The sequence below is a fragment of the Eublepharis macularius genome, chromosome 11 (assembly GCF_028583425.1).
Source record: "Eublepharis macularius isolate TG4126 chromosome 11, MPM_Emac_v1.0, whole genome shotgun sequence".
NCBI classification, from domain to species: domain Eukaryota; kingdom Metazoa; phylum Chordata; class Lepidosauria; order Squamata; family Eublepharidae; genus Eublepharis; species Eublepharis macularius.
In genome coordinates, this window is record NC_072800.1 from 526380 (window position 1) to 549211 (window position 22832).

The following is a 22832-nucleotide window of genomic DNA, read 5'->3' on the forward strand; positions in this document are numbered from 1 at the left end:
AAGATGGGGCAGCTGGAATGTTTGGGACTAAATGAAAATGTAGATGTAACGGGCGTTTCCAAAACCTGGTCAAACTATGGGCCAAGCTACAAGTGACGAATGACACTTGAACAGCAAGTGAACAGACTCATGTGACGAGTGACACCTGAACGGCAAGTGAACACTCACTACGTGATCGAGTGGAGTGCAAGTGGAGCGCAAGTGAACAGGGAGGAATACACGTGAGTCTGTTCACTTACCGTTCAAGCGTCATTCGTCACTTGTAGCTTGGCCCTGGGAAAATCAAAGGGACATGGTTCTCTATAGACAGAACAGGGAGGAATGTGTTTTTACGTATGTCAAAGAAACAGAGTGAAATGAACTAGAAAACATAAAGAGAATTAATTCCCCCAACAGAATCCTGATTGGGGGGGGGCGGTTACTGAAGGGCTACTGAAAAGAGGCGTTTCCTGTCACAAAGGGAAGTCCTGCCTCAACAGTTGTTCTGGAGGTCTTTCTGAAGGGAAACTGGCAATAAAAACGGGCATACGTGTGATCCAGATTTTTGACAAGATCCCTTACCGAATATTCTTGGGGATGAGCAGTGGAATGGCCAAGTTGCAGGTAACAGAAAATGATTCAGAAGGTGGATGGTGAAGAATTACAGGCGGAGGTCTCCAAATTGGGTGAGTGGGTAACTTATGGGGCAAACGCAGTTCAGTGTGTATGCTGATGTGCGTTGGAACAAAATGCCCTAACTTTAAATCTATGCTGACAGTCTTTATTTTTTTTGTTTCTATTCATAGGATTTTAAGCCAGTAGAGTTGTCATGGAACAAATTAAGTTCTGGATTCCCTAATTTCAGGGGACGGATCCGCTGGTTCTTTGTTTCTGTCTCGATCCCCCACTTTCACAGAAGGTTCCTGCTATCATTATGAAAGCAAAACGACTGCCTTATTCTATTAGTGATGCCTGAGACATTCTATCGACACCTCCAATTCGCTTACGGCTAAGGACGTTTGCTTCGAATTTTGTCATTCGTGAGGCCCCTTCATCTGCTGCCCCACACAACATCTTGCTGGCGTCCTCCTGGTCTGCTTGTTCATCGGAGGACTGGAGGAATTGGCTCACTGGGACATCTCATCCTCTGCATTACTTTTTAGTTCAGCGGCAAAATGGGGGGTTCCATATCCCTCCCACCAAGTGAGAAGACATGAATCAATACGAATTGGGGCTCTGGTTTTGATTTGACCTGTACGGCCCATCAGATTAATCCATAATTTGATTTTTTAGAATTTTAGAATGCGCAGTTTTATTCTCGCTCTACAGATACGGGGCTTACTGGCCACCTGGATTCTAGGCCTCTGCCAGTCCACAACTTGGGCTGCAGACGAGGTGGTCTCTTCACCAACCCTCCCCCATTCCTTTACCTTTGAAAGCCCGATTCAAGCCTGTGCATGCCTGACATTTCTCTCTCTCCCCACTCCTGCCAGCCCTCCAAGACTGCTGTGCTGGTTAGAGCATTGCACCAGAATGAAGCCTGGGTTCAAATCCCCACTCAAGCAGAAGCTCACCCAATGACCTTGGGCCAGTCAGTCCCTCTATCGAGGCCTAATGTGCTCCATGGGACTGCCGGAAGTGAGGATTTTAAGGGCCTCAAAAGCAAAGGCCCGCCCACTTGCCACGAGGCAAGGAGAGTCCCTTGCCTGAGTTTACAGTTCCTGAGAATTACCATTCCTGACAAAAACAAAGACGTTACTTCTGGAAGAGGTACCAGCTGGGTATTAGGAAGAACTTTTCCACAGCCAGAGTACTTCAAAGGTGGAACCAGCTGCCTAGGGAGGTGGGTGAGCTCCCCTTCACTGGCCGTGTTCAAGAAGAGGCTGGACGGATATTTGTCAGGGATGCTCTAGGCTCATCCTGCATTGGGCGGGGGGTTGGACTAGAAGGTCTGTATGGCCCCTTCCGATTCTGTGACATGCCTTTTTCACTGGAAATCAAGAAAGAAATAATTAACAGATACCTTTAATCCAAATAGTGTTTGTTAAAAATATGAAAAATTTCTCGGCACGTGCATACCTGACACACAGAACTTAAGTAAATTAAGCTTTTCCTGAGCCAATGAAGTCTTTTCACCCCCTAATTTTTCCATGGCAGGCTCAGGCTGCTGTTAAAAGCACAGGGGCCCCAGGTGGCAATGCCAACAGCGTCGGTCTTTGAACTGGCACCAAACTCCGCAGCCCTGAAGTGCTCTTCTGGTCGTGTTCTGTAACTCTGATTAAGGGTGACAAACTCTGGAGGAAATCAGAGAAGTGGCTGAGGAATACCTTGCTTGTCAAGACCACCTGCTCTGTGGCTACCCTCACTCAGGGATGCTCCCCCTCCAGGAAAGAGCCCATGAGCCAATCAGCTAAGACGGCTGCTTGCTGAGGGCGTGGCGCCTGTGAAGAGGCAGCCACGAGGCGGCACAAACTCTGGATCAATAGACCTGAATTGCTTTCCCTATCATTCCCCTTTTAAATGTATGTTGGATCACTTGTTTCCCCCCCTCTTACCCTTCAGCCTTTTACAAGCAGCATGAACTCAGAAAGGCAAAACCTTGGCTGAAATTTCTTCCTAAAGGTAGTTTGAATATGAACATATGAATCAGCCTTATTCTGCGTCAGTTCAGCCAGTTTTTAAAACAGAGTCTTGCCCACTTCCCCATGGATCTTGTGCTGGCCCCATGACCTCCCCCAGCATACCCTTTTTTTATGGTTGCCATCTAAAAAACTAGTCGGATCCCATGCCATTAGTTCAGCGTTGTCTGCTGGGACTGAGCTGCCGAGGTACTTTAACTGGAGGTGGCTGGAATTGCCCTCCCCACAAAGGGCCCGCAGTCTGCTTCTTCCAACTTTCTTCTGTTGTGGGAAGGCTCATTTGCATCAGATACATGCCACAGGGATTAGCCGTTAGCAGAGAAAACGAGCAACAAATCTCACACTAACAGATTTATTATGGCATAAACTTTTGTGAACTAGAACCCCCTTTGTCAGATGTGTGAACTGTGTTCTCATTTGGCAGAAACATACATATGGGCACAGAGAAAAGGCCATGGCACCAGGACAACGGAATACATATCTATGTGCATTATAGTTTCCAAGAGCATATAATCACAGAAAAATAAAAACCACGTGAAATGGCAACAAGTCATTATAGCCGATTTGCAGGTATAATTCTGCTCAAAATTCACAAGGTAGATCTACAGAAGCTACTCTGTCCCCCACCCCCACAGGGATACCACACCAACATCGTAAGGTAATTTAGTAAGGATGAATGAGAGGAGGTGTGCAAACCATTTGGGGGGGGGTGTGCTGTATAAATATTAAGATTATTGTCAATTGCCTATACAGTATTGAGGCTGAAACACACGTAATGTTGCTATCTATTGATTTTGTATCATTTCAAGTAAGATGGCACAATTCTGTCAGTTAAACCTCTTGGAATGCTGTTGCCTGCTCTCTCAGTACCTGGACGCTGTATTCACATATCAGTTCTTTGGCAGAGGGAATTAAGTACTTTTATCACTTGATCACCAGCTAAGTACGGTATAGTGTTTGGAGTGCTGGACTAGGATCTGGGAGGGGCAGGTTCGAGGCCCCCCTGTGCCACGGAAGCTTGCTGGGTGACCTTGAGCAAGTCACACACTTTCAGCCTAACCTACCTTGCAGGGCTGTTGTAAGAATAAAATGGAGAAGAGGAGAACGACGTAAGCTGCGTTGGGAGAAACATGGAAGATAAATTAAAAAATATAAACAAAAGTATATTTTTTAAAACCTAATACAATAATAGTGCCATACCAGTAATAAAAAATTAACGAGTGGTTTGCCTGGAGATTCAAAAGCATTTCTTAATCCACCACCACCACAAGAACTTATGATTAAAAATTAATTGAAGCACTCTTTTAAACTGGAAGCTGAAGCAAAGAAAGGAAATTAAAAGGGACTGGAGCTCTGAGAAACCTCAAAAGCACTTTGCCTCTGTTGGTCGGCTTGGTGCTTTAATATAGATCAGGGTGAATTACACCAGGGGCAAGATGATCCCATCAGCAACCGGGACATGCAGTGCACAAGGCAGTGCCGAAATGGGTTGCAGAAATTTGGAAACAAGCAGCATTCGGACCCAGAGCTGACACAAAACATAAGCAATTTAACATATATTAAACAAGGCGAAAACTACCCAGTAGGAGCACGGGCAGAAACAGACGGTCCAGAGCGGCTCCTTTACAACTTCAGCCCTTGCAGTTGTTTAGGGGAGGGGGGGGGCTCTAGCAGGAAGCGAGAAAGGTTGGGTTTCAGGGAGAAATCGGTAAAGAGGAAATTAGAAAACTTCTCTGAAGGGCAGGGCCGTCGACGGGAAAAATCTTCACCGCAGGCCTGAAAAGAGATAGGGAAACAGCTGGCCACTACAACGGTGCAAGCCCACGCGGGGGCCCGCCACAGGGCAACGCGAGGGAAGCGGCTGCCGTGGAGCCGGCCCAGCTTCGCTCCTGCCGGGCAGACCGGGGGACCCGCGCGCTGGTGGCGGCGGCTGCAGGGCGGCCTCCGGGTAGCGCCAAGGCAGGGCCGGCGCCTCCCTTCCCTTCCCTTCCGCGCACCCCAGCGCGCCCGCCGGCCCAGCAGCGGCCGGGAGTCCCGCCGCCCGCGCCGCTCCCCCCCCCCCGGGAAAGCCGGAGAGGCGCCGGCCGCTGGGCAGCCCCGTCCCAAGGGCCGAGGCGCGCCGGGCACCGCCGCAGGGACGGGCTGCGCTCCCCCTCGGGGCTCCTGGCCCGCGCCCCTTCCCACGCTGGAGGCGAAGAAGAACCGCGCTGGCTTGAGAGACGCCCCGTCGACCGGCCCGGAGGCGCCCTTTCGGCGCACCGCTCGGCTGGGCTCGCCCGCGACCCGAAGGCACCTCTCCAGCCGCCTTGCAAGGCATTTCCTGAAGGGCGAAGGCTGGAAGCCCGCCAAGGCCAGGCGCCGCCGCCGCCGGGGAGAAAGGCCAGCCTCCCGCCGGGAGCCGTCGGGGCCGGAGCAAGCGCGGCGCTGCTCAGCAAGAGGCGTCCTTCGCGCGCTGCTGCCGACCGGCGGCCGAAACTCGGAGGGCGCCACTCCCCAGCCCGGGCAACGGGAAGGGCTCTCGCTGGGCCTCGCAGAAGGGGCTCGGCTGTCTCCGCCCGCCACGGAGGCGGCACCGAGCCGCGTCCCCTTCGGCTTCCCTGTGTCAAACCAGCCGGTCTGTGCCTCCGCGAATGGCCCGCCCTCGATAGGCGCCGAAGGCCGCAAGAAGCCGGTGGAGCCCCGCGAGGCGGCGGAAGGCGGCGGGCGGCAGCCGTCGGAGCCCGTGAAGGAGCCGCGCCCGGCCCGCTCCCTGGCCCGCCTGGCCGCGGCTCCCACTCAGCGGCGCGGCCGTCCAAGGCAAGGCGGAGGCATCTTCCCCGAGGGCGCCTGCGTCGGCCCGGCCGAGCCCAGAAGGAGCCCAACTCAGGCCGCTGGGGGCGGAGGCCGGAACGAGCCCCCGAGGTTGCCCCGGAGCGGGGGCGCCTGGCCTGGGGCCGCAGAGGCCAGCGGCGTCTCGAGAGCCAGAGCGCCTTTCGCCCGACGCGCCGGGAGCCGCTCCCCCTCGGGGCTGCTTCCCAGCGCCGCGGGAGCGTCGGCGGCCTCCGGGCGCTGCCGGCCGGGCCGCCCTCCTGCGCCAGAGGGCTGCTGGCAGGCGGCGGGGAGGAGGCCGGCCGGCCGCAGGAGGCCGCGGCGCGGGGAGGAGCCCGGGCAGCCGGGGCGGCGGTTCGAGGGGTCCGGGGCGCGGGGAGGGGCGGGCGCGGCGCCCCTCCCCGTCCTGCCGCCGGAGCCCGCCTCGCCGGGGCGCCGGCGCTATAAGGGGCGAGCGGCGGGCGGCGCCGGGCGGCGCGACGGGGATGAGCGGCAGCCACCGACGGCAGCCCCCGGCGGCGGAGGGCGGCGGCCCGGGCCCTTGGCCGCCCAGCGGCTCCCCGGAGGCGCCCGCCTTGGCCGCCTACCGCGGCGAGGCCTTCGGTGCCTTCCCGCAGGCGGGCGCCGCCCTTGCCGTGGCCGGCCCGTCGGGGCCGAGAGCGCCGGGCGACTACGGGCCGGGGGGCTACTGGTGGGGCGCGGGCGGCGGCGCGGCCTCCGGGGCGCCCTTCCTGCCCTACGGCGGCTCCGCGGCGGCGGCGCCCTCCCCGGCGGCGCCGTCGGAGCTGGGCTGGCTGGGCCTGGCGGCGCCCGAGGAGCTGCTGCGCCTGGTGCGGCCGCCCTACTCGTACTCGGCGCTGATCGCCATGGCCATCCAGAGCGCGCCCGGGCGCCGCCTGACGCTCAGCCGCATCTACCAGTTCGTGGCCGAGACCTTCCCCTTCTACCGGCGCGCCCGGGCCGGCTGGCAGAACTCCATCCGCCACAACCTCTCGCTCAACGACTGCTTCCGCAAGGTGCCTCGCGACGAGGACGACCCCGGTGGGTGGCCGCGGCGGCCGGGCAGGGCCGGGCCGGGCCGGGCGGGCGGGGAAGGCGCAGGTGCGCTCGGGGCAGCGGAGGCCGGGCGCGGCGAGCCGAAGGCGGACTCGGAGTCTCTCTCTCTGCCCGACGGCGCCTCGGTCGGAGCCGCCGCCGCCCTTCGACGTGCGCCTCCGCTGGGGCAGGGGGCAGGCCTTGGAGGCAGCCGGGCGCGGACCGGGCCGCTTGTGGGCGGGAGCGGAACGTGCCGCCGCATTTCGGACGCTCCTCCCGCCCTGGCAGCCTGGCGCCCCCGGCCTGCCCTGGAGGGGACGAGGCGCAGCTTCCTCTGCGGCGGGCCTCGGCACGGGTCGCTTGAAGCGCCGCTCAGCCCGGCAGGCGCCCCTCTCGCCTCGGCGCCCGCCACGCTCCGGGCTTCAGGGCGCCTGGCCGGCGGCGCTGGGCGGCGCTCCCTCCCGGCCCGCTGCGCGGCGAGGCCCCCTTGGCCGCGGGGTGGCCCGGGGGGGGGGCGTCCAGGGCGCAGGGAGACCCCTGAGGGCGGAATGCGCCGCCTCCGGTGAGGCGGGGGCCCAAGAAGCGGAGGGCCGCCGGCCGCAGCCAAGAGGCCGTCCTGACGGCTGCCTGAAGAGGCAGGTGGCCGGTCGGCTGGAGCCGGGCCTAATTTGAAACCTCTTCACACATTGCCTAGAGTTTAGTTTAAATTATGAATCCATTTTACACCCTGACCCCCCCCCCCTTTCATATATACTCCCCGGGCAGAAGCCGGGCCCGCGGGCGGCCCCAGCGCTCTCCTCGGTGGTGGTTGGCAGCGCAGTTCCACCTGGGTCACGGCCGAGGAGACCCGTGCCTGGGGCAGCGCCGTACCCGATGCAGGGCATTCATATTTTAAGGACCCAATTAAATAATTAAATTGTGGCATTCACTGCCGGTGGATGTGAGGGCCGTGAGCGGGGGTGGGGGGCTCTGAAAGGATTTCAGAAAGATTCATGGAGGATTAGCAGTGTAAAGTTTCTGGGAATTTTGGACCCATGGAGAAAAACACCCCCCCCCCCCAACAAATCTATTTTTTTCTGACTTAAGACAAAATGCATAATTTATTGTTAGTTAGCATGTACAATTTTACTATTTGACATGTTTATGTGATTTATAAACGTCTTGGTTTTGTATAAGCAAAATGGCAAGTATACCTATTTAACTTGAGAAAGGGTTCGAAACTGCTGAGCCCCCTTGCTCCCATGACACGTATCTTTGACGTTTGTCCTATGAGAGGTAGGAAAATGGAAGTGGAAGAGAGAAAACGTTCTGGAGTAAACAAAAGAGTCTGTTATTTGGATAGAAATACTGTCACAGTCGCAATGGGTAATACTAGCGGCATGCTTGGATTTTAAGCTAAACTTTATAATATTGGAAACGCCGTTTAAATAATGCACCATTAAACACATTATAGCATATTAATTGTTGCTAAAATTACTTACACATGCAAAAATCTTGAAAATGTAAATATCTGCAGTATAATCTTTTTTCCTGTGCACCCCCAAATTTCCCAATATTTCTGTTAGAAAAATTAAGAAACTCCAGACTGTTTTCATGCTGTACATTTGGAATGATGAAATGTTTTGTAAGACGAGGTTTTGAGAAGATACTGTATACGTTTTTTCAGTGTTCTGCAAAATTTCCTAATTTTTAATGGGAAAAAATGGGGAAAGTCCTTGGACTTTTTCACGTTGCACACTTTGTGTGTGAAAAACTTGGCTTTAAGGGACATTTTACTTATTCTAAAAGAGAAAATATAAGGGGCACTCCACCAAATTTTCCCATTTTCCATTGGGGGAAAGAGCGGAGGGGTCATTTGAACACCCCCCTTCAAAATTCCCCCGCAGCCCTTCACATCGCTATGGAGGAGAGGTCTGTCAATGGCTACTAGCAATAGTGATTAAAGGGAGCCTCCACATCCGGAAGCAGTCAACCTCTGAACATCGTTTTAGGAAGGAACAGGATGGGAAGGCCTCTATGGTGTTGGCCCTCCAGGCCCCGTGTGAAATGGGATGCTGAACTAGATGGGCCCTTGCTGTTCTGATTCCACAGGGCTCTTCTTAAGGCAGTTAGCAGTTGGTTTGTGGTGCACAATTTGTGCACAATTCTAGTTTTCAGTATAATTCTCAGAGGGAGAGTGTGTAGTGTTGGCCCTATAGAGACCTGAGCTTGCTTGTCCAGACAGTACAAACATTTTACTTACAGTAGCTTTTGAAGTGTAGCAGCTGTGATCTTCACTTATTTTGAACATCTGAGATGATGGTGGCCTCCATAAGGCGTGCAGAGCTTGGCACTTAGTTTAAAAGGGGGCTGCCTGGTACATGATGGGCACTGGTGAGAGAGGGGTGAGAGATGGGGCGGCTGTGCAAAACTTAAAACGGAGCATGAGTTGCTGAAGGTTGAGAGCCATTGCCTCATTTAGCCAAGAACTCCACTACCAAAATGGCAGCCGTGGTCACCTCCCAGGATTGCCACTGAGGATCAGCGAAGTAAAGGCTTCACGCACGCGGTTTCAGTATGCACTTTTGGAATCTGGTGGGCCATCTGGGAGAAGCATCTCTTATCCCTTCTGTTTGCATCTTGTACGCTTGTGCTGGGGTGCAAATCCAAAATACACAATAAAATCAGCATTCCGTTTCCAACCAGAAACTCGCTGCTTGTGTTGAGATGATGGCAAGGATTTTGAGCCCCTCTTGTTATTTCAGTCGATGTCTGGTTATTGCTAACAGGGAAACACGGCATTTGCCATGTGAAATCGTGGTCTGGCCGCTGGAGGAAACCAGCACTGAATTAAGAACCAGGAAGGTTAAAGGAATCCCAATCACAGGGCCAAATATTAAAATTACTAAATGCAGAACATAAATATATATATATCAATATACTACAAAATACATGTATTTATTACAAGATAATATAGAAATAATTGCAGGCCCAAATACAGCCTCAATACAGATTAAAACCTTATAAAAATCTCAGACAAGCACCTTATGCAATACTGGCCAGATGCCTTTCGGCCATTACACAGTAACTCCAGGCAATAGAATAATAATTAATAAATACAATCAATGTAGGACCAAGTTGGAGTATACGTTCCAATTAATATCAGTAGCTGAAGTCAGAGGTGTGCTTAAAAGGCCGCCTCCTCTGAAATCCCCTTCGGCCCTCATTGAGTGCCTGGGTCTTGGGTGGTAATTCCTGGAGTCGTGTGAGTAGTGCCTGTAGGAGGTGGTCTCAAAGGAGGCCTCGTGTGAAATCACCTGTAGGCCAAAATAGGACCAGTTTTAGTTTTTTTAATTAGATTTTAATCTGTATTGAGGCTATATTTGGGCCTGTAAGTGCTTTTATATTATTAACGAAATGTTATGTTATTACTTAAATATTAAATATCAACATATTTATTATAATATCCTGTAATAAATGCCTGTATTTTGTTTTGTGTGTGTGTGTGTGTGTGTGTTTAGTAATTTTAATATTGGGCCCTTGACTGTTTAACCGTCCTGGTTCTTCGTTCACTTTTGTCCTGGTTAAGTGCCCCCCCCCCCTTTTGTCCTTTTGCAGACGGCAGAATCTGAGTCAGCTGCAGAAACTGCAAACGACTCTGAAGCAAGAACCATTTCAAGGCTCGCTTGTGAAAAGGCCGAGAAGGTTCCTTGGCCAGAGGCTGGCAGCCATGGGGGTCCTCCTCGCTTCTAGCGGTCCACTTCTCTCGCAAGGTGCACAAGCGGTTGTGCCTTCGCTTTGCTTAACATGGAACAAGTTAAATCCCAAACCAGAAGCCGTGTGGTCATCACCGGTTGCGGTCGCTTCCTTGTTCGCCATTTAGTCTCCAGAGTCCGTTCAAGGTGCTGGTTGTTAGCCTGGGACCCGGATTTTGCCTCCCCACTGAGTCCCATTACGTTTCCTCCCGGCCCAGGCGCAGGGCCTGCCCTGCAGGGGAGGGCTGTGCTGTGGACCCTCTGGGGCCTTTCAGTTGTGGGTCCTGCCCGGCAGAACAACTGGAGGAGGCCCCTTGGAAATTGGGCTGTTGATTTTAATATTGTTGTGCAGCTGTTTGTTGTTGTTCGTCGGTATAAAACATTTTATTTGTAAATCACCTTGAGTTGTCTTGAGAAGGATGCCAATAATAATAAAAAATTATTTGAAACCAACCAAAATCAAGACAGCACCTCCTCAGGCATGAAATATTTTAAAAAATAGCCCCTCCCCAAGGGTAGGAAATTTCTTGGGCCATCATCTTCCGTTCTCTCCATCAGCATCCTGGGTGGGATCCATTGCTGGCTCTGGGGGGGGGGGTGGAGTTAGGGGTGGTGGCAGGCTGCACTCGTGCCATGCTGGTGGGGCTGCCAACTCTGGCTTGGGAGATTCCTGGAGATCTGGGGGCGGTGCTGGGGAGGGCGGTGCTGGGGCAGTTCAGCAGGGATGTGATGCCCCAGAGTGCCCTCTACGAAGCAGCCATTTTCTCAGGGAGCTGATCTCTCTAGAAATCAGTTGCAATTTTGAGAGAACTCCAGGCCTCACCTGGAGGTTGGCAAAATGACAGGCTGGGGGCAAAGCCAAGCATGCGAGACTCCCAAAAGGAGCACGCAGGTCCCTGCAGAGACTGAGAGCAACTGGAAAATGCAGGCTTGAGAAGCCACAGAATTCAGGCTGCTGCTCACAGGCATCCAGGAACAATACACACATCCAGGAAGAATCTCTTAATGCTTTTATTTAGACCAGGGCTCTTCAGCCTGTGAAAGCTCATTCCCTGGAAATCTAGTGGGTCGTTAAGGTGCCCCTAGACCCAAATCTTGCTCTTCTACTACAGACCGATGCTGCTGAACTACCTTCGTTTTAAGCATATTTTCTCAAATCAGGGCTGGTTCCAGGTTTTTGGGGGGGGGCTCTGGGGAGTGAGTGATCGGAGGGGGGGCATGCCCCCTCCCAGGCTCTCATTCTTGCCCTCCCACTCACCTGCCTGCACAGCCGCTCAGGAGAGAGGAGGAGATTTTCCTGGATGGTTGCAACGACGTGTTCCCCCCCCCCCATGTGCTCCCTGTCATGTTTTTAGGTGCTTGTGGACTCTCTGATTTGGGTCTGGGATGCTCACCCGGAAGAGCAACCAATTTGGAGGAATTAAGCTCAGTGTCCGGGAGAAACCTCTTGCATGCTGGCTAGCTTGGGAAATTGACACACTTGCCCATTAGAGAGAGCAGAACATACAGTTTAGGACTCTTGACCTGGATCGTGGGCCAGCAAGCTCAGTTGCCTCAAACAGGCTACCAGTAACCACGAAACATCAGATTTTATTGAGGGGAGTACAGGAATTGAAAAGGTAGTTAAGCGTAAGAACAGCCTAGTTGTGTTCAGCAGGAGGTGTGTATGAAGAGTTAAATGAGAGAAGAGAATGCGCAAGAGGCCGGCGTCTGGCTGAGTGGGAATTTTGTGCCCGGAACAGCCACGAAGAGGAGTGGGGGAGAGGGGGAGTTAAAGAAGGGGAAGGAGACTTTTTAAGAGGCAAGGAATGAGCAGAAAGAAGGAGCTTCCCCGTCTGCAGTCGGCCATGCTGGGGAGAGTCTGTCGTCTGTCTCAGTGATCCAGAAGACCTAGGCAGAGCTGCCAAAGGTCCTGGGAAATAGTAAGAAGGGAGAGCAGTGGAGGGCCACTCTTGGGTGGCGGGGAAACATCTCCGAGAAAGAAACGTGGGCAGGCTCTGCGCAAGCAGAGGGGAAGAGACCACCGCCACACGTTTCGATGGTACCGGAAGAAAAGAGCCGGGATGGCAGCCTCTGAGCCAGCAGGGTGGGGATGAGGTGGCAGCGTTTTGGCTGGCGGTTGCAGGAGCTGGCCCCAAAGAATATCTAAGAAAGGACTGTGACATCCAGGAACTTGGGGTGAGTCCAGGACTGAGCCTGTACAGATATCCTGGCTCTGACTCTCTCTACACGGGGCATCTTACACAGAGATGCTCAAGTGTAGGGGAGCATAGTTTAAAAAGACAGAGCCAAAGGCTCTGTCAATTTCACCCCTCTGCACCAGGGTAGTTAAAAAAGAGTTGGTGGCGATCACTCCTCAGAGAGTTGGTTAATTTCATCTCCACCTCCCCAAAGGCTCTGTCAATTTCCCGTTGGCAAACTCTGCCTGCAGTCTTTTTAAATACCCTGGTGTAGAGAGGTGAAATTTAAACTACGCTTCTTGGCTAACATTGCGTCTTCCTACACTTGAGCGTCCCTGTGTAAGATGTCGCATGTCGAGAGACTGAGTGAGGGGGGAGGGTCTTCCCAGAAAGACAACGAAAGGTTGGTTGCATCCAGGCAGGGGGGGCAAGAGGGCGGGCAGAGCGGAGGCTTCGCCCAAGCCCGAGGCAAGCTGGCAGGAGACCTTCAGGCAAGGTCTGTAAAAGGAATAAAGCCCACCTGGCTGCTTCATAGTAATTGGATTTTGCACTCGAGAAGACTTGCGTTTGCTGACAAAATTACATCGATAGATCATGGTGGGCGCCTGGCTATGCAAGCTCCCCCCACCCCATGGGTGGGCATGCAGGTGTCCCATCAGTGAATCTCTTTCCCAAGTTTCTGGCCACTTGTCACGATGGACTAAGGAGCGCCTTAACCTTTCATTCTCCAAAGTGAGGCATAGCAAGGTCCTAAAATGGCTGCCAGATCAAATTTAGGCAGGATGGAGTCCCAGCAGACCTTTCATACCTAGGAAGAGGGTCCTTGGTGATAGGTGTGGGTGGTTTCACTCTCTCTTCTCTGTTGCTAGCGTCCTCTTCTGGCAGCCATCCATATGTCGGTATGAAAGCGCAAAAGCATTGGGCAGGGGTTAGATTAGATGACTCCTTCCTGCCCTCTGATTCTAAGGGTGGGATGTTGGAGAAGAAGGGCCCCTCACTTCCGTCCCTCAAAAGAGGCTCACAGCTCAGGGCAGCTTGCAGCTTCTCATCCTATTTAACTGCCGACAACAAGCCCCGCGAGCCACTGTCCTTGCTCCCTTTCTTGGAACATGGGGTGGGTGTTACATTGGGCCACAGTGCACAGATGAGCCACATGTTGAGGGCTGAAGCGTTCAAGAGCAAATATTGCTCAGACAAGTCAGTGTGAACGTTCATTCACTGGGTCATTCATTACCCTCTGCTTATCATACTTGAATGTGGTTAGACTGTAAACACCTTGCATTAGGACTGGGTGTGACAACGGAGGTCACAGGCTTGATGGCAGAGGAAGGAAAGGCCACTTCCTGCTCTTTATTTGATCGACCCGCATCATTTGGTTCTGCGTCTCTTAAGGAGCGTTAGGCTGTTCTGAGAGCAGATACGGAGGCCTCTCCTGTGCTTGCACATGGAACGTTTTGTGACGGCACGTGCCTGGTCCATCGCCAGGAAGTGAGACACTTGGGGTATCTAGCAACTATAAAAACAAGGAAGGAGCTCACGGGACATTGGGGTGTGTGTGTGTGTGTGTGTGTGTGTGTGTGTGTGAGGTGGATAAAAAGAATTAGAAAGTCTCCCCTCATCCTCCAGTAGTGTAAGAGCTTGAGACTGAACATCCAGCCTCATTAAGAGGTCTGGTGAACTTGAAACAGTACCTTTTGTTAGATATTTCACGGCTTCGGCTTTTTGGACGATGCCAACAAATGCCCTTGCAATTGCTTTCAGTCCCCCTATGCTTGTCAGACTCTGTTGTAATCTGATATCTGGACTCTCCAGTTCAGACTTGTATGCCTAAACCACGGCATCGCTTCAACTGCTAGCAGTTTAGACATTCACGGACTTCCTATTCTGGATTCCTGGCAGGTGGTCAGTTTGCAGAGAGAGACCGGGAGAGTAAAAGATGTTCGAATCTTTGATGTAATATAAATTGTAACGGCAGCTGCCCGGCATATGTAAGATCCTGGGACAAGCTGGAAAAGGCACCCAGCGTTTGAAGGTGGAAAGGGGTGAATGTTTCCTGAAGCTACAACTTTGGAGAAGCCGGAAGAGGCTCTCGTCTGCAAAGTGAAGGCTGGACTTCAGAAATGTCATTCTGGGTGGGAAGTATATGTCACTCAAGATCTCTGGGATACTGAGGGAATTGATGCCAGGTAGACACGCCCACAAAATCTGGTGCTGTTAGCACAATGCGTCCTCCTTCACTGGCAAAATCCATCCAATGGAATGGTTGTGATCTCAGCATGATAAATTGAGATAATCGATTGTCCCTTTTCATCCTCAAAATATGTGCCTTCAGGAAACTTATACCTCTGGCCCAAGGGTGTATCTTCAGAAATTATTCTGTTTAGTGTCATTTCTTTCAGGGTGCTGAACATCCATCTACATACTTATAACTAAGGAAGGCGTTGGCTCTAGAGGGTGGCTGTTTTGCTCTAAAGTGACACAACAGTCACACCCATTCGACTGGTTGCGCCTCTGCAAGCTTTGGCTCCCACGTGGACTTCCCTGATCTAATCATCATTTCTATTTACAAGACAGCTGGTTAGCAAGACTTGGTTGGAAAATTGGGTGGAACGGTGGTCTTTGCTGTTTTCACTCCTTGGTGACTTTAGTGGACAGTACAGGGTTTTGAGATGCCTTGATTCCACTCCACAGGGCATATCATGAAGAACTTCATTGCTAGTAATTATTTATCTGTACTGAACATTGATAAACCAACCTATATAAGCTAAAGGACAGTAATGCCTATGTGAAACAAGTCAACAAGTGTATGATTCAGGAAGTGATGAAATCTATATTCTAGACATTGATGAGGCTTGATTTCTTACATCTTGCTGGAATTGAGCTTGGGATGCAGGAGAGCAACTTGATTTGTTTCCCGCTGAGATCCTTGATCTGTTCTGTATCTTGAATTATCATTGCCACAAGCTGAAAAGCTGTTTGGAACAAAATTCATGAAATTTCTGGATGTAGCGAGCCACCTGCCCTTAAAAAACAGAGACGGGAAGGGCTGGCCTTGCAAGCTACCCTAGATACTCTCTTGGTTAGGTCTTCTCATATGTTTCCAGCTCTAGTAATCCTCCAGCTGTGACTTTTGCCCACCTAGAATGAACCTGCTGTTCCATTGTTGCTTAACTTGTTTGTTGCTCTTTGATTTTGACCTAAATATTAAGAAGACTTAAATCTCTTCTGCAGCCACTGCTATTGTTGCTAAATTACATGGCTACATTAGCACTACTCCGTTTGACCAAGAATCCTTTCCAGGCAAGATACTGGCTTGTTGAGATATTCCCAGAACAACACTAGCGGTTTTACCTAGAACATCACAGGTAGTAAGGTAGCAATTTTTATAGGTATTTCTAACTGCTGGGATCACATGGGAGTGCCACATACCAGCCAGCGTGGTGTAGTGGTGAGAGTGTTGGACTAGGATATAGGATGCCCAGGTTCGAATCCCCACTCTGCCTTGAAAGCTCACAGGGTGACCTTGGGCCAGTCACACATTCGTGGTCTAACCTACCTCACAGGGTTGTTGAGAGGATAAAAATGGAGGACAGGAGAATTAGGTAAGCCACCCTGGATCCCCACAGAAGAGAAAGGTGGGGTATAAATGAAGTAAGTAAATAAATAAAATAGTAGCAAGGATGTTCCTGACAATTGTCAGTATTTATTGTTGAGTTTTGTGCAGGCTAATTATTGTACTGTCTAATTCCTGGGCGTAGATAAGTCTGTGATATATTGATAATATACCAAAGATTTGCCTGTACCCAGAAACTAGGCAGGCTTGTATTTGTTCAGCTTCAGCCTGCCCTCCCTGCTGCCTGTCCTCTCCTCTGAGCTGAAGATACTTGATATCTGCAGAAGTGAGCTGTGCCTCGCAGAAGCTCACACCCTGCCACAAATGTTGTTAGCCTTCTAGGTGCTACTGGGCTCTTACTCTTTTCTGCTGCTACAGATAGACATGGCTGCCCATCTTGATCTTGTTTAGCCACAGTATGCCCTAGTTACATGTTGTTGGGCTTTGGGCAAGTGGCAATGTACTGGGAGACTGAAATGGCTTCCAGTGGGCAGTTCAGCGGGGGTAGGTCCTCTCTACTTATTTTACTCGTACCCAGTCCAAACTGCTAACAATTATCGTCCACTAACAGCCTTAATTTTATATGTGCAAAACTATCCTTAATTGGTCTAGTTACGGGATTTTTGTAGTCCATAGCTGCCTCTTCTCTTGGGGGGATGGATCAAACACAGACTTTGGGATTTAATGGAAGGTATTTAAAACCATACTTGGGATCCTGCTATTCCTAGGAAATTATTTCTTTAAAAAAAAACTTTTCTCTCATTCTTCAGGAAAAGGAAACTACTGGACCTTGGACCCAAACTGTGAGAAAATGTTTGACAATGGGAATTTCCGTCGCAAGCGCAAGAGACGCTCCGAGAGCAGCACGCCTAGAGTGGCCTCCCCGGCTTCGGCCTTCGGGGTTTTGAAGACTGAGGGTAGGCAGCCCAGCACTTCTGCTCCCGGGAAGTCCTGTGGTGGGAGTCTCTCCCCGGAGCTGGAGCCAGCTGCTTCCATGAGGGAACATTCCAGAAGCGCCTCTCCGCCTGGGATGGTCTCGCCCGTGCCCAGTTGCCTTGGCACCTTCTTCAGTGGCATGAACTCGCTGAGCAACGGCAGCGGCCGCCTGACGGGGAGTTTGGGCAGTGAGCTGCATCCCAGAAGCCTTTCTGCTGGGCCGCTGAGTGCCGGCGGTTTGGCCCCTTCCAGCAGCTCCTCGCAGGAATTCCCTCCTGCTGAGCAGCTGCAGCGAGTTCCCGGGCCCACCAGCTCCTACTACAGCCCTTTGCACCCCGGCAGTGGCAGCCAGGCAGGCCAGTACAACCACTTGTATAACTTCACCGTTAGTAGCCTCATCTATGCTCGGGAGGGCACAGAAGTGTAGGGCACTGGGTAGAAAGCCTTGATCTCCCGAGGAGGTGAGGAGGAGGCCAGCCTTCTGGGGCAGATCGGAAGACTGGGACTTCCCTCTTGTTTCTTGGCTTCTAAGAAGTTCCATGCAGGACACCTGTACTGGGCCCCCCAAAAAGAAGATGCTTTTGAAATTTAATATGTGGGAAAGCGCATGGGACAGCTGGCACTTAGCAGTTTTTTGTGCAAGTGTGCCACCAAATTCTGTAATTGAGGGCGATCTGAGTCATGGGTTTAGTGTCGTAGTTAGATTTGATTTTCTAAAATCGCCAGAAAGGAGACCAAGTATACAAGCTTAATTTTGGAAGCACACAATCTAATAATGGTTGAGGGCTGGGGGTGGGGGAGTCCAGCCTCTGTCTACAAGCATTGGTGTGTCAAAGAAACAGATGAAGAGATTTGATAAAGTGCCTTGAATAATGAAAAACAATCAAGATCCCTTTGCCAATAATGAAAAACAATCAAGATCCCTTTGCCAATAATGACCCGTTCAAATTGCTCCCAGAGCTGAGGGCCCAGATTTGCGTCATGTGGCCTGCCCTGTGCTTGACAATCCTGGTGGCAGCCAGAGCAGGCAGTGGCCTGAGTCCCTGTGGGCCTGCATTCGACTGGCTGAGTTGAAAGGCACACGGACAGTGCTAGACCCAGAAGTGTGTCGGTTGTCCATCCAGCAAAAGCGCTATGCAGTTTTGCAGAACTGTAAGGAAACCCGGCATCAGTTGCTTATGTGTTGGATGACTGTCACTTGTGTTTTCATGGAAGTAAGTTCCATCAAAATCAGTCGCCTGGGAGCCACTCAGATATCCAGAAAACGAGTCCTCCAGGAGCTGCAGGTGGAGGGGCTGTGCACTGCGGCAAAAACTCCTGGAATGTAGAAAGCCAGCTATGTCCTGGAGGAGGCTTCTGGCGTGCTGTTTTCCCCCCTAGCGTGTGGCTCTGGAAACATTCAGGCATCCCATCCCGAGGAGGGCTTTACTGGCTAGTGGATGACGATCCGGGAACCCTCAATTCGTGCCTCATTGCCCAGAGGAATCATATGTGACCTTGGTACCAAAGACACAGTTTTAGCAGGAGAACAGTACTTTAATTTTTTTTTTTAAAAAATGCATTTTTGTAATATTCCATCTTGTAAATTTATATGGGTTTATATTTGTAAATTATGATCTTGGAATTGTACTTATTTAAATGTTTTGGTAATATTTGGGTTTTTCCAGTCTTTGGTTGTATATTAAGGAAATGTTGGGAATAAAATTTTGAAGTTGTTACTTTATTTTGTTGGGTTTTTTACTTTTGCAGTTGATGAGCCCCGTGGGTTAGAAAGGTGCTTTAGAGCGTCCTCCAAGCTTCCGCTGAGGACAGAGTCCCTGTCGGGTATCGATGTGCTCCTTCTGTGACTGTGCATGAAACGGGCTCAGCGAACAAGGCTAGGGCTGAGTGGTTGGCTTGCCACTTACTGGACGCAGGAGCCCCTGAATAAAAACGGATATTCCAGAGGCAAATAAACTCGGTTGCAGCTTTTCCTCTTGAGCAAAGTCTGCCGTCCTAACCCTGATCCTTGGCTTGTGGGGTGTCCCTTCTGGTTGATTGCATTGACCTGCACTGTGGGATCCGCCGAGATTCTTGGCGAGAAAGGCAGGTTTTAAATAATGGAAATAAATGAATGAAACTAAATTCTTCATTATCCATGCAGAGGACGAGCATTACGGTTGAAATGAGTCCGTCTCGGATTTCTGTGATAATATCACTGCATGTCGCCTGAATCTCTCCCATGGCACCAAGGAGCAATAGTAATACGTTCGTTTGTTTATTGGGTTTTTAGTTAGTTAGTTAGTTAGTTAGTTAGTTAGTTAGTTAGTTAGTTAGTTAGTTAGTTAGTTAGTTAGTTAGTTAGTTAGTTAGTTAGTTAGTTATCCTCCATTTTTCTCCCCAGTGCAGATTACACCATCACTCTCCCCTCCTATGTATCATTTCATTAATGGGCTGGCATAGGCATCAAAACGCTGCATGTCTTTTCAGTAGGCACATGAGAACTGTGTTGCTGACTGAAACGAGGGCCGTGTTAATCCTCACCTGTTCCAGGTACCGGCATTCCTCAGAGAGGCAGAAAGTGTGCAGTCAGTGCCCACCAAGCTGCCTTTTCCTGAATCAGGCCCCTAGTCCAGAGGCCTTGCCCATCACCTCCTTCCTGTGTTTTTTTTTTAACCGACTATGCCGGCGATTGAATCCAGGGCATTCTGCATGCCGAGCAGGTGCTCTGCCCCTGAGCCTTGCCCCCCCCCCGCGCGCCCCCCCGCCCCCCAACGAGATAGCTCCTCCAAGCCAGAAATTCCCTGTTTTAGCCATGCAAGGACCGCGTCAAGAACCAGCTTGTCACGTAAGGAGAAACCCAGGACTTCATGGCTGCTATGACAACCGTGGGGCTGCATCAGGTTGTAATAATGCTTGTTGTTGATATAACTGTGTGCTTGCATACCACATTTCTGGACAGATTAGTGTCTACTCAGAGCAGTGAACAATGTTGTTATTCTCCCCACAACACAGCTGGGGAGCTGGGGCTGAGAGGAGTGGCCGTACGCAGAGCTCTTGGCAGTACCGGGGTTTGAACTGGCAGAGTGCTGATTTGCAACCTAGCCACTTAACAACTATGCTACAGCAGCCCAATGCACAGCAAAAGATATATTCCGGATATTTTTTTTCTATAATGAGTGGCTTACAACCTCAAGGTGGAGCCTGGAGTGCTCCCGAAATTACGACTGATCTCCAGATTACAGAGAACGGAGCTTCTTGAGGAAATGGCATTTTAAATGGGCAAAATCCAAGATGTGCCATAAAGTTTAGGAGCAACGGAAGTCCTGGAGTAGCTACAGAGGGTGGGTGCTCTAGGACTTGTGGTATGGTATACCATGGAGACTAGGAGAAACAGACTGTCACCTGTAGAGACACTGAAGGCCAGAGGTTGCTTGCAGATTGAGAGAGGGATGGGACTGCTGTTGGCTGGCATCATCTTATGGGTCTTTTGTGTGGATTTTTCTCCTTGACACTGAGAAAGACCTTTAAAAGGATACTGAGAGGAGGGTTTTTTTTAAGGAGGAATGGAATGTAACTGGATAGCAGGCAGTTATCCAAGCACAAATATTTAGGATCAAAGGGTTAATATGCCATACAGAACACAGGCATTCAGAAGACTGTAAACAATGTAAGGTGGCAGAAAAGGGCAGGAGGAAATGATAGGAGGAGGGAAATTTAAAATTTGATTTTGGGTATGAAGCCATGACATCACAGGATATGATGTCACATCCCCATGGAACACCCCAAACTCCACCCCCCCCCCATTCTGATGGAGCTTCGTCCCCAACTTCCCCCCTCCTTAACGCGCCAGGCATTTCCCAAGCCCGATTTGGTAACCTTACTTGATAATGACCTAATTAAGGAACTGGAGGTTTCTTGTGGAAACTCAGGGTCAGTTACAAACACTGAAAACAGTGCAATAAAAACAATATAATACAGGTTTGCCAGAGGCCTGCTGGAGACGGGAGAACTCTGACCCCCAGCTGGTCCTTCTTGCTATCAGGCAGCGGAGTGGGGGAAGAAAATGGGGACCGGGAGATACCCGCGTCTCAGTGAGCTGACGGCTTGTTCCTCGTTCTGCTCTATCTGTTAGATGGTTAATCTATAGAGTTGTGGTTGATGTCCGCACTCGGCTGGCGACGTCATTCCCTCTCCAGTGCGGCACTATTTCAGGAGGTAGGTTGCCCTCCTTATACTAGCAACCCATATGCTCCAAGCTGATTCCTTGTATAAAAAGCCCTCCCGCACAATTCCTTTTTAAAGATGCTGTGGAGCGATAGGGGCACGGGAGCCTTCATGGCCTCCCTAGGTAGGCCTTTCCACGTGGTGGGAGCCCCCCCCCGAGAGGGCTCCAGGATGGGCAACAGGTGCAGGGAGGCACCTCCGGAAGGCGTGGCTCAGGCGAACGAAGCGACGGCAGCGCTGTATAGTGGGGGAGATGGTCCTGTAGGCGTCTGGGCCGAGGCCATGAAGAACCTTGTCGGGGGCGGTTCTAGATGAACAACGGCCCCTTTCTGCGCAAATCATTCTGTAAGGGAGGCACTGCCGCTGCCTGTTGCGGGAGGGTGGGTTGCTCAGCCAACACACAGTGGCTCCATATTGTGGCCCCAGGTGGTGGTGGGGAGAAGTGAGGAAACATGGGGGAGAGGTGCAGAAGCTGCCCTCTGAGGTGGGGGGCCCCTGAGCTTCGGGGGGCGTTCTGTATCCCTGTTGAAGAAGTGGAAGTGGGTTGCTATTAGGTGTCCTGGCTGGAGTCCCGCAGTTGGGTTGAGAAGACAAGCGCCATCAGTCAGCGTCTCCTTCCTTGTTAGCTGCCTGCCGGTTATGCTGAAGGGCCCTTCCTTCATAACCCCCTTCCCTCGGTTTGCCTGCTGTTCACTGGGCATGCAGACAGAGCGTACAGCTGGCCAGCAGCACCTTCTGTCCCCTCGGGTAGGACAGGAGTTCCCTCGCCGGGGCTTCTGTCCTCCTGGCAGTGTGCCTTGAACACAGACCTGAGAGACAGGCTGCAAGTCCTTCGAAGAGTGCCACCTTAAATATCATCACTGCGGTTCTCAAACCTGCATTTATCATTTATAGACCTAGATTTAATTAATTGATAGGTGCAAGAAATTTATTATAATAGCATCACATATAGATGATGCCTACACAAATCCTTTTGATCTCTATTTCAGGCATCAAAGACTATTCCGACACATAGCCACAAATCCTTCTCAGCACACCCCCTGAGGTTCGCTGCAAGAGGCTATACCCAAAATCTGTTTTAAGGAAAGCTGTGCATTCTTGTGAGGTTGTCAGCTCTCACAGGAGGGCAGAAGTCTTCCAGTCAAGGCAAGGACTGGTGGTGTGGCCAGGGAGATTCTGCAGGCACCCACCTTAGAGATGCCGCTGCGTTCCCTGGGTAGCAGCAGCCTGGGGGCAGACAAGGCGCGCCTGTCTCCTGTCCCTTGCCTGTTGCTGCCCGGCTGATCTGCTGGCATTATAAACGTGATCCTCACAGAACTCACAGAACAAACTGAAGCCCTGCACCAAAAGGGAGAGGACAAGCATTGGTGCTGCAATTGCCTCACATTGATCTGCTCAGAACTTGTACTGGTACACCATCTAAGAGGAGCACCAGTACAAGAGGAGGCTCCACTCCCCCCAGGTACAGGTGCCAGAACAATGAAGCCCACACAGGTAAGTTGCGGAGGGTGCCTCTGGCTCACACTGCAGTGGCTGCAGTTGCCTATACTCTCCATGGGTCCCTACTCTGCATGTAGCCGTAACAACTCTACCCACCCACCCCCCACAACAGTAGGTGTGCACAACGCTGAGGGGGTGGGCGGGCATATGGGCACTCTGGGACTACGCAGTCAGCACAATGCCGCAATGGCGTGCCCCCTCC

The 22832-nt window shown here is 51.6% G+C and overlaps 1 protein-coding gene across 1 annotated transcript; it reads left to right on the plus strand.

Moving 5' to 3' along the window:
- The first annotated feature begins 5911 nt into the window (after positions 1-5911).
- Positions 5912-17351, plus strand: FOXI3 (forkhead box I3). The gene is made up of 2 exons (XM_054991630.1): positions 5912-6467; positions 16759-17351. The coding sequence occupies exons 1-2, from the start codon at positions 5912-5914 to the stop codon at positions 17349-17351; spliced, it is 1149 nt and encodes a 382-aa protein (XP_054847605.1).
- The last annotated feature ends 5481 nt before the right edge of the window (positions 17352-22832 follow it).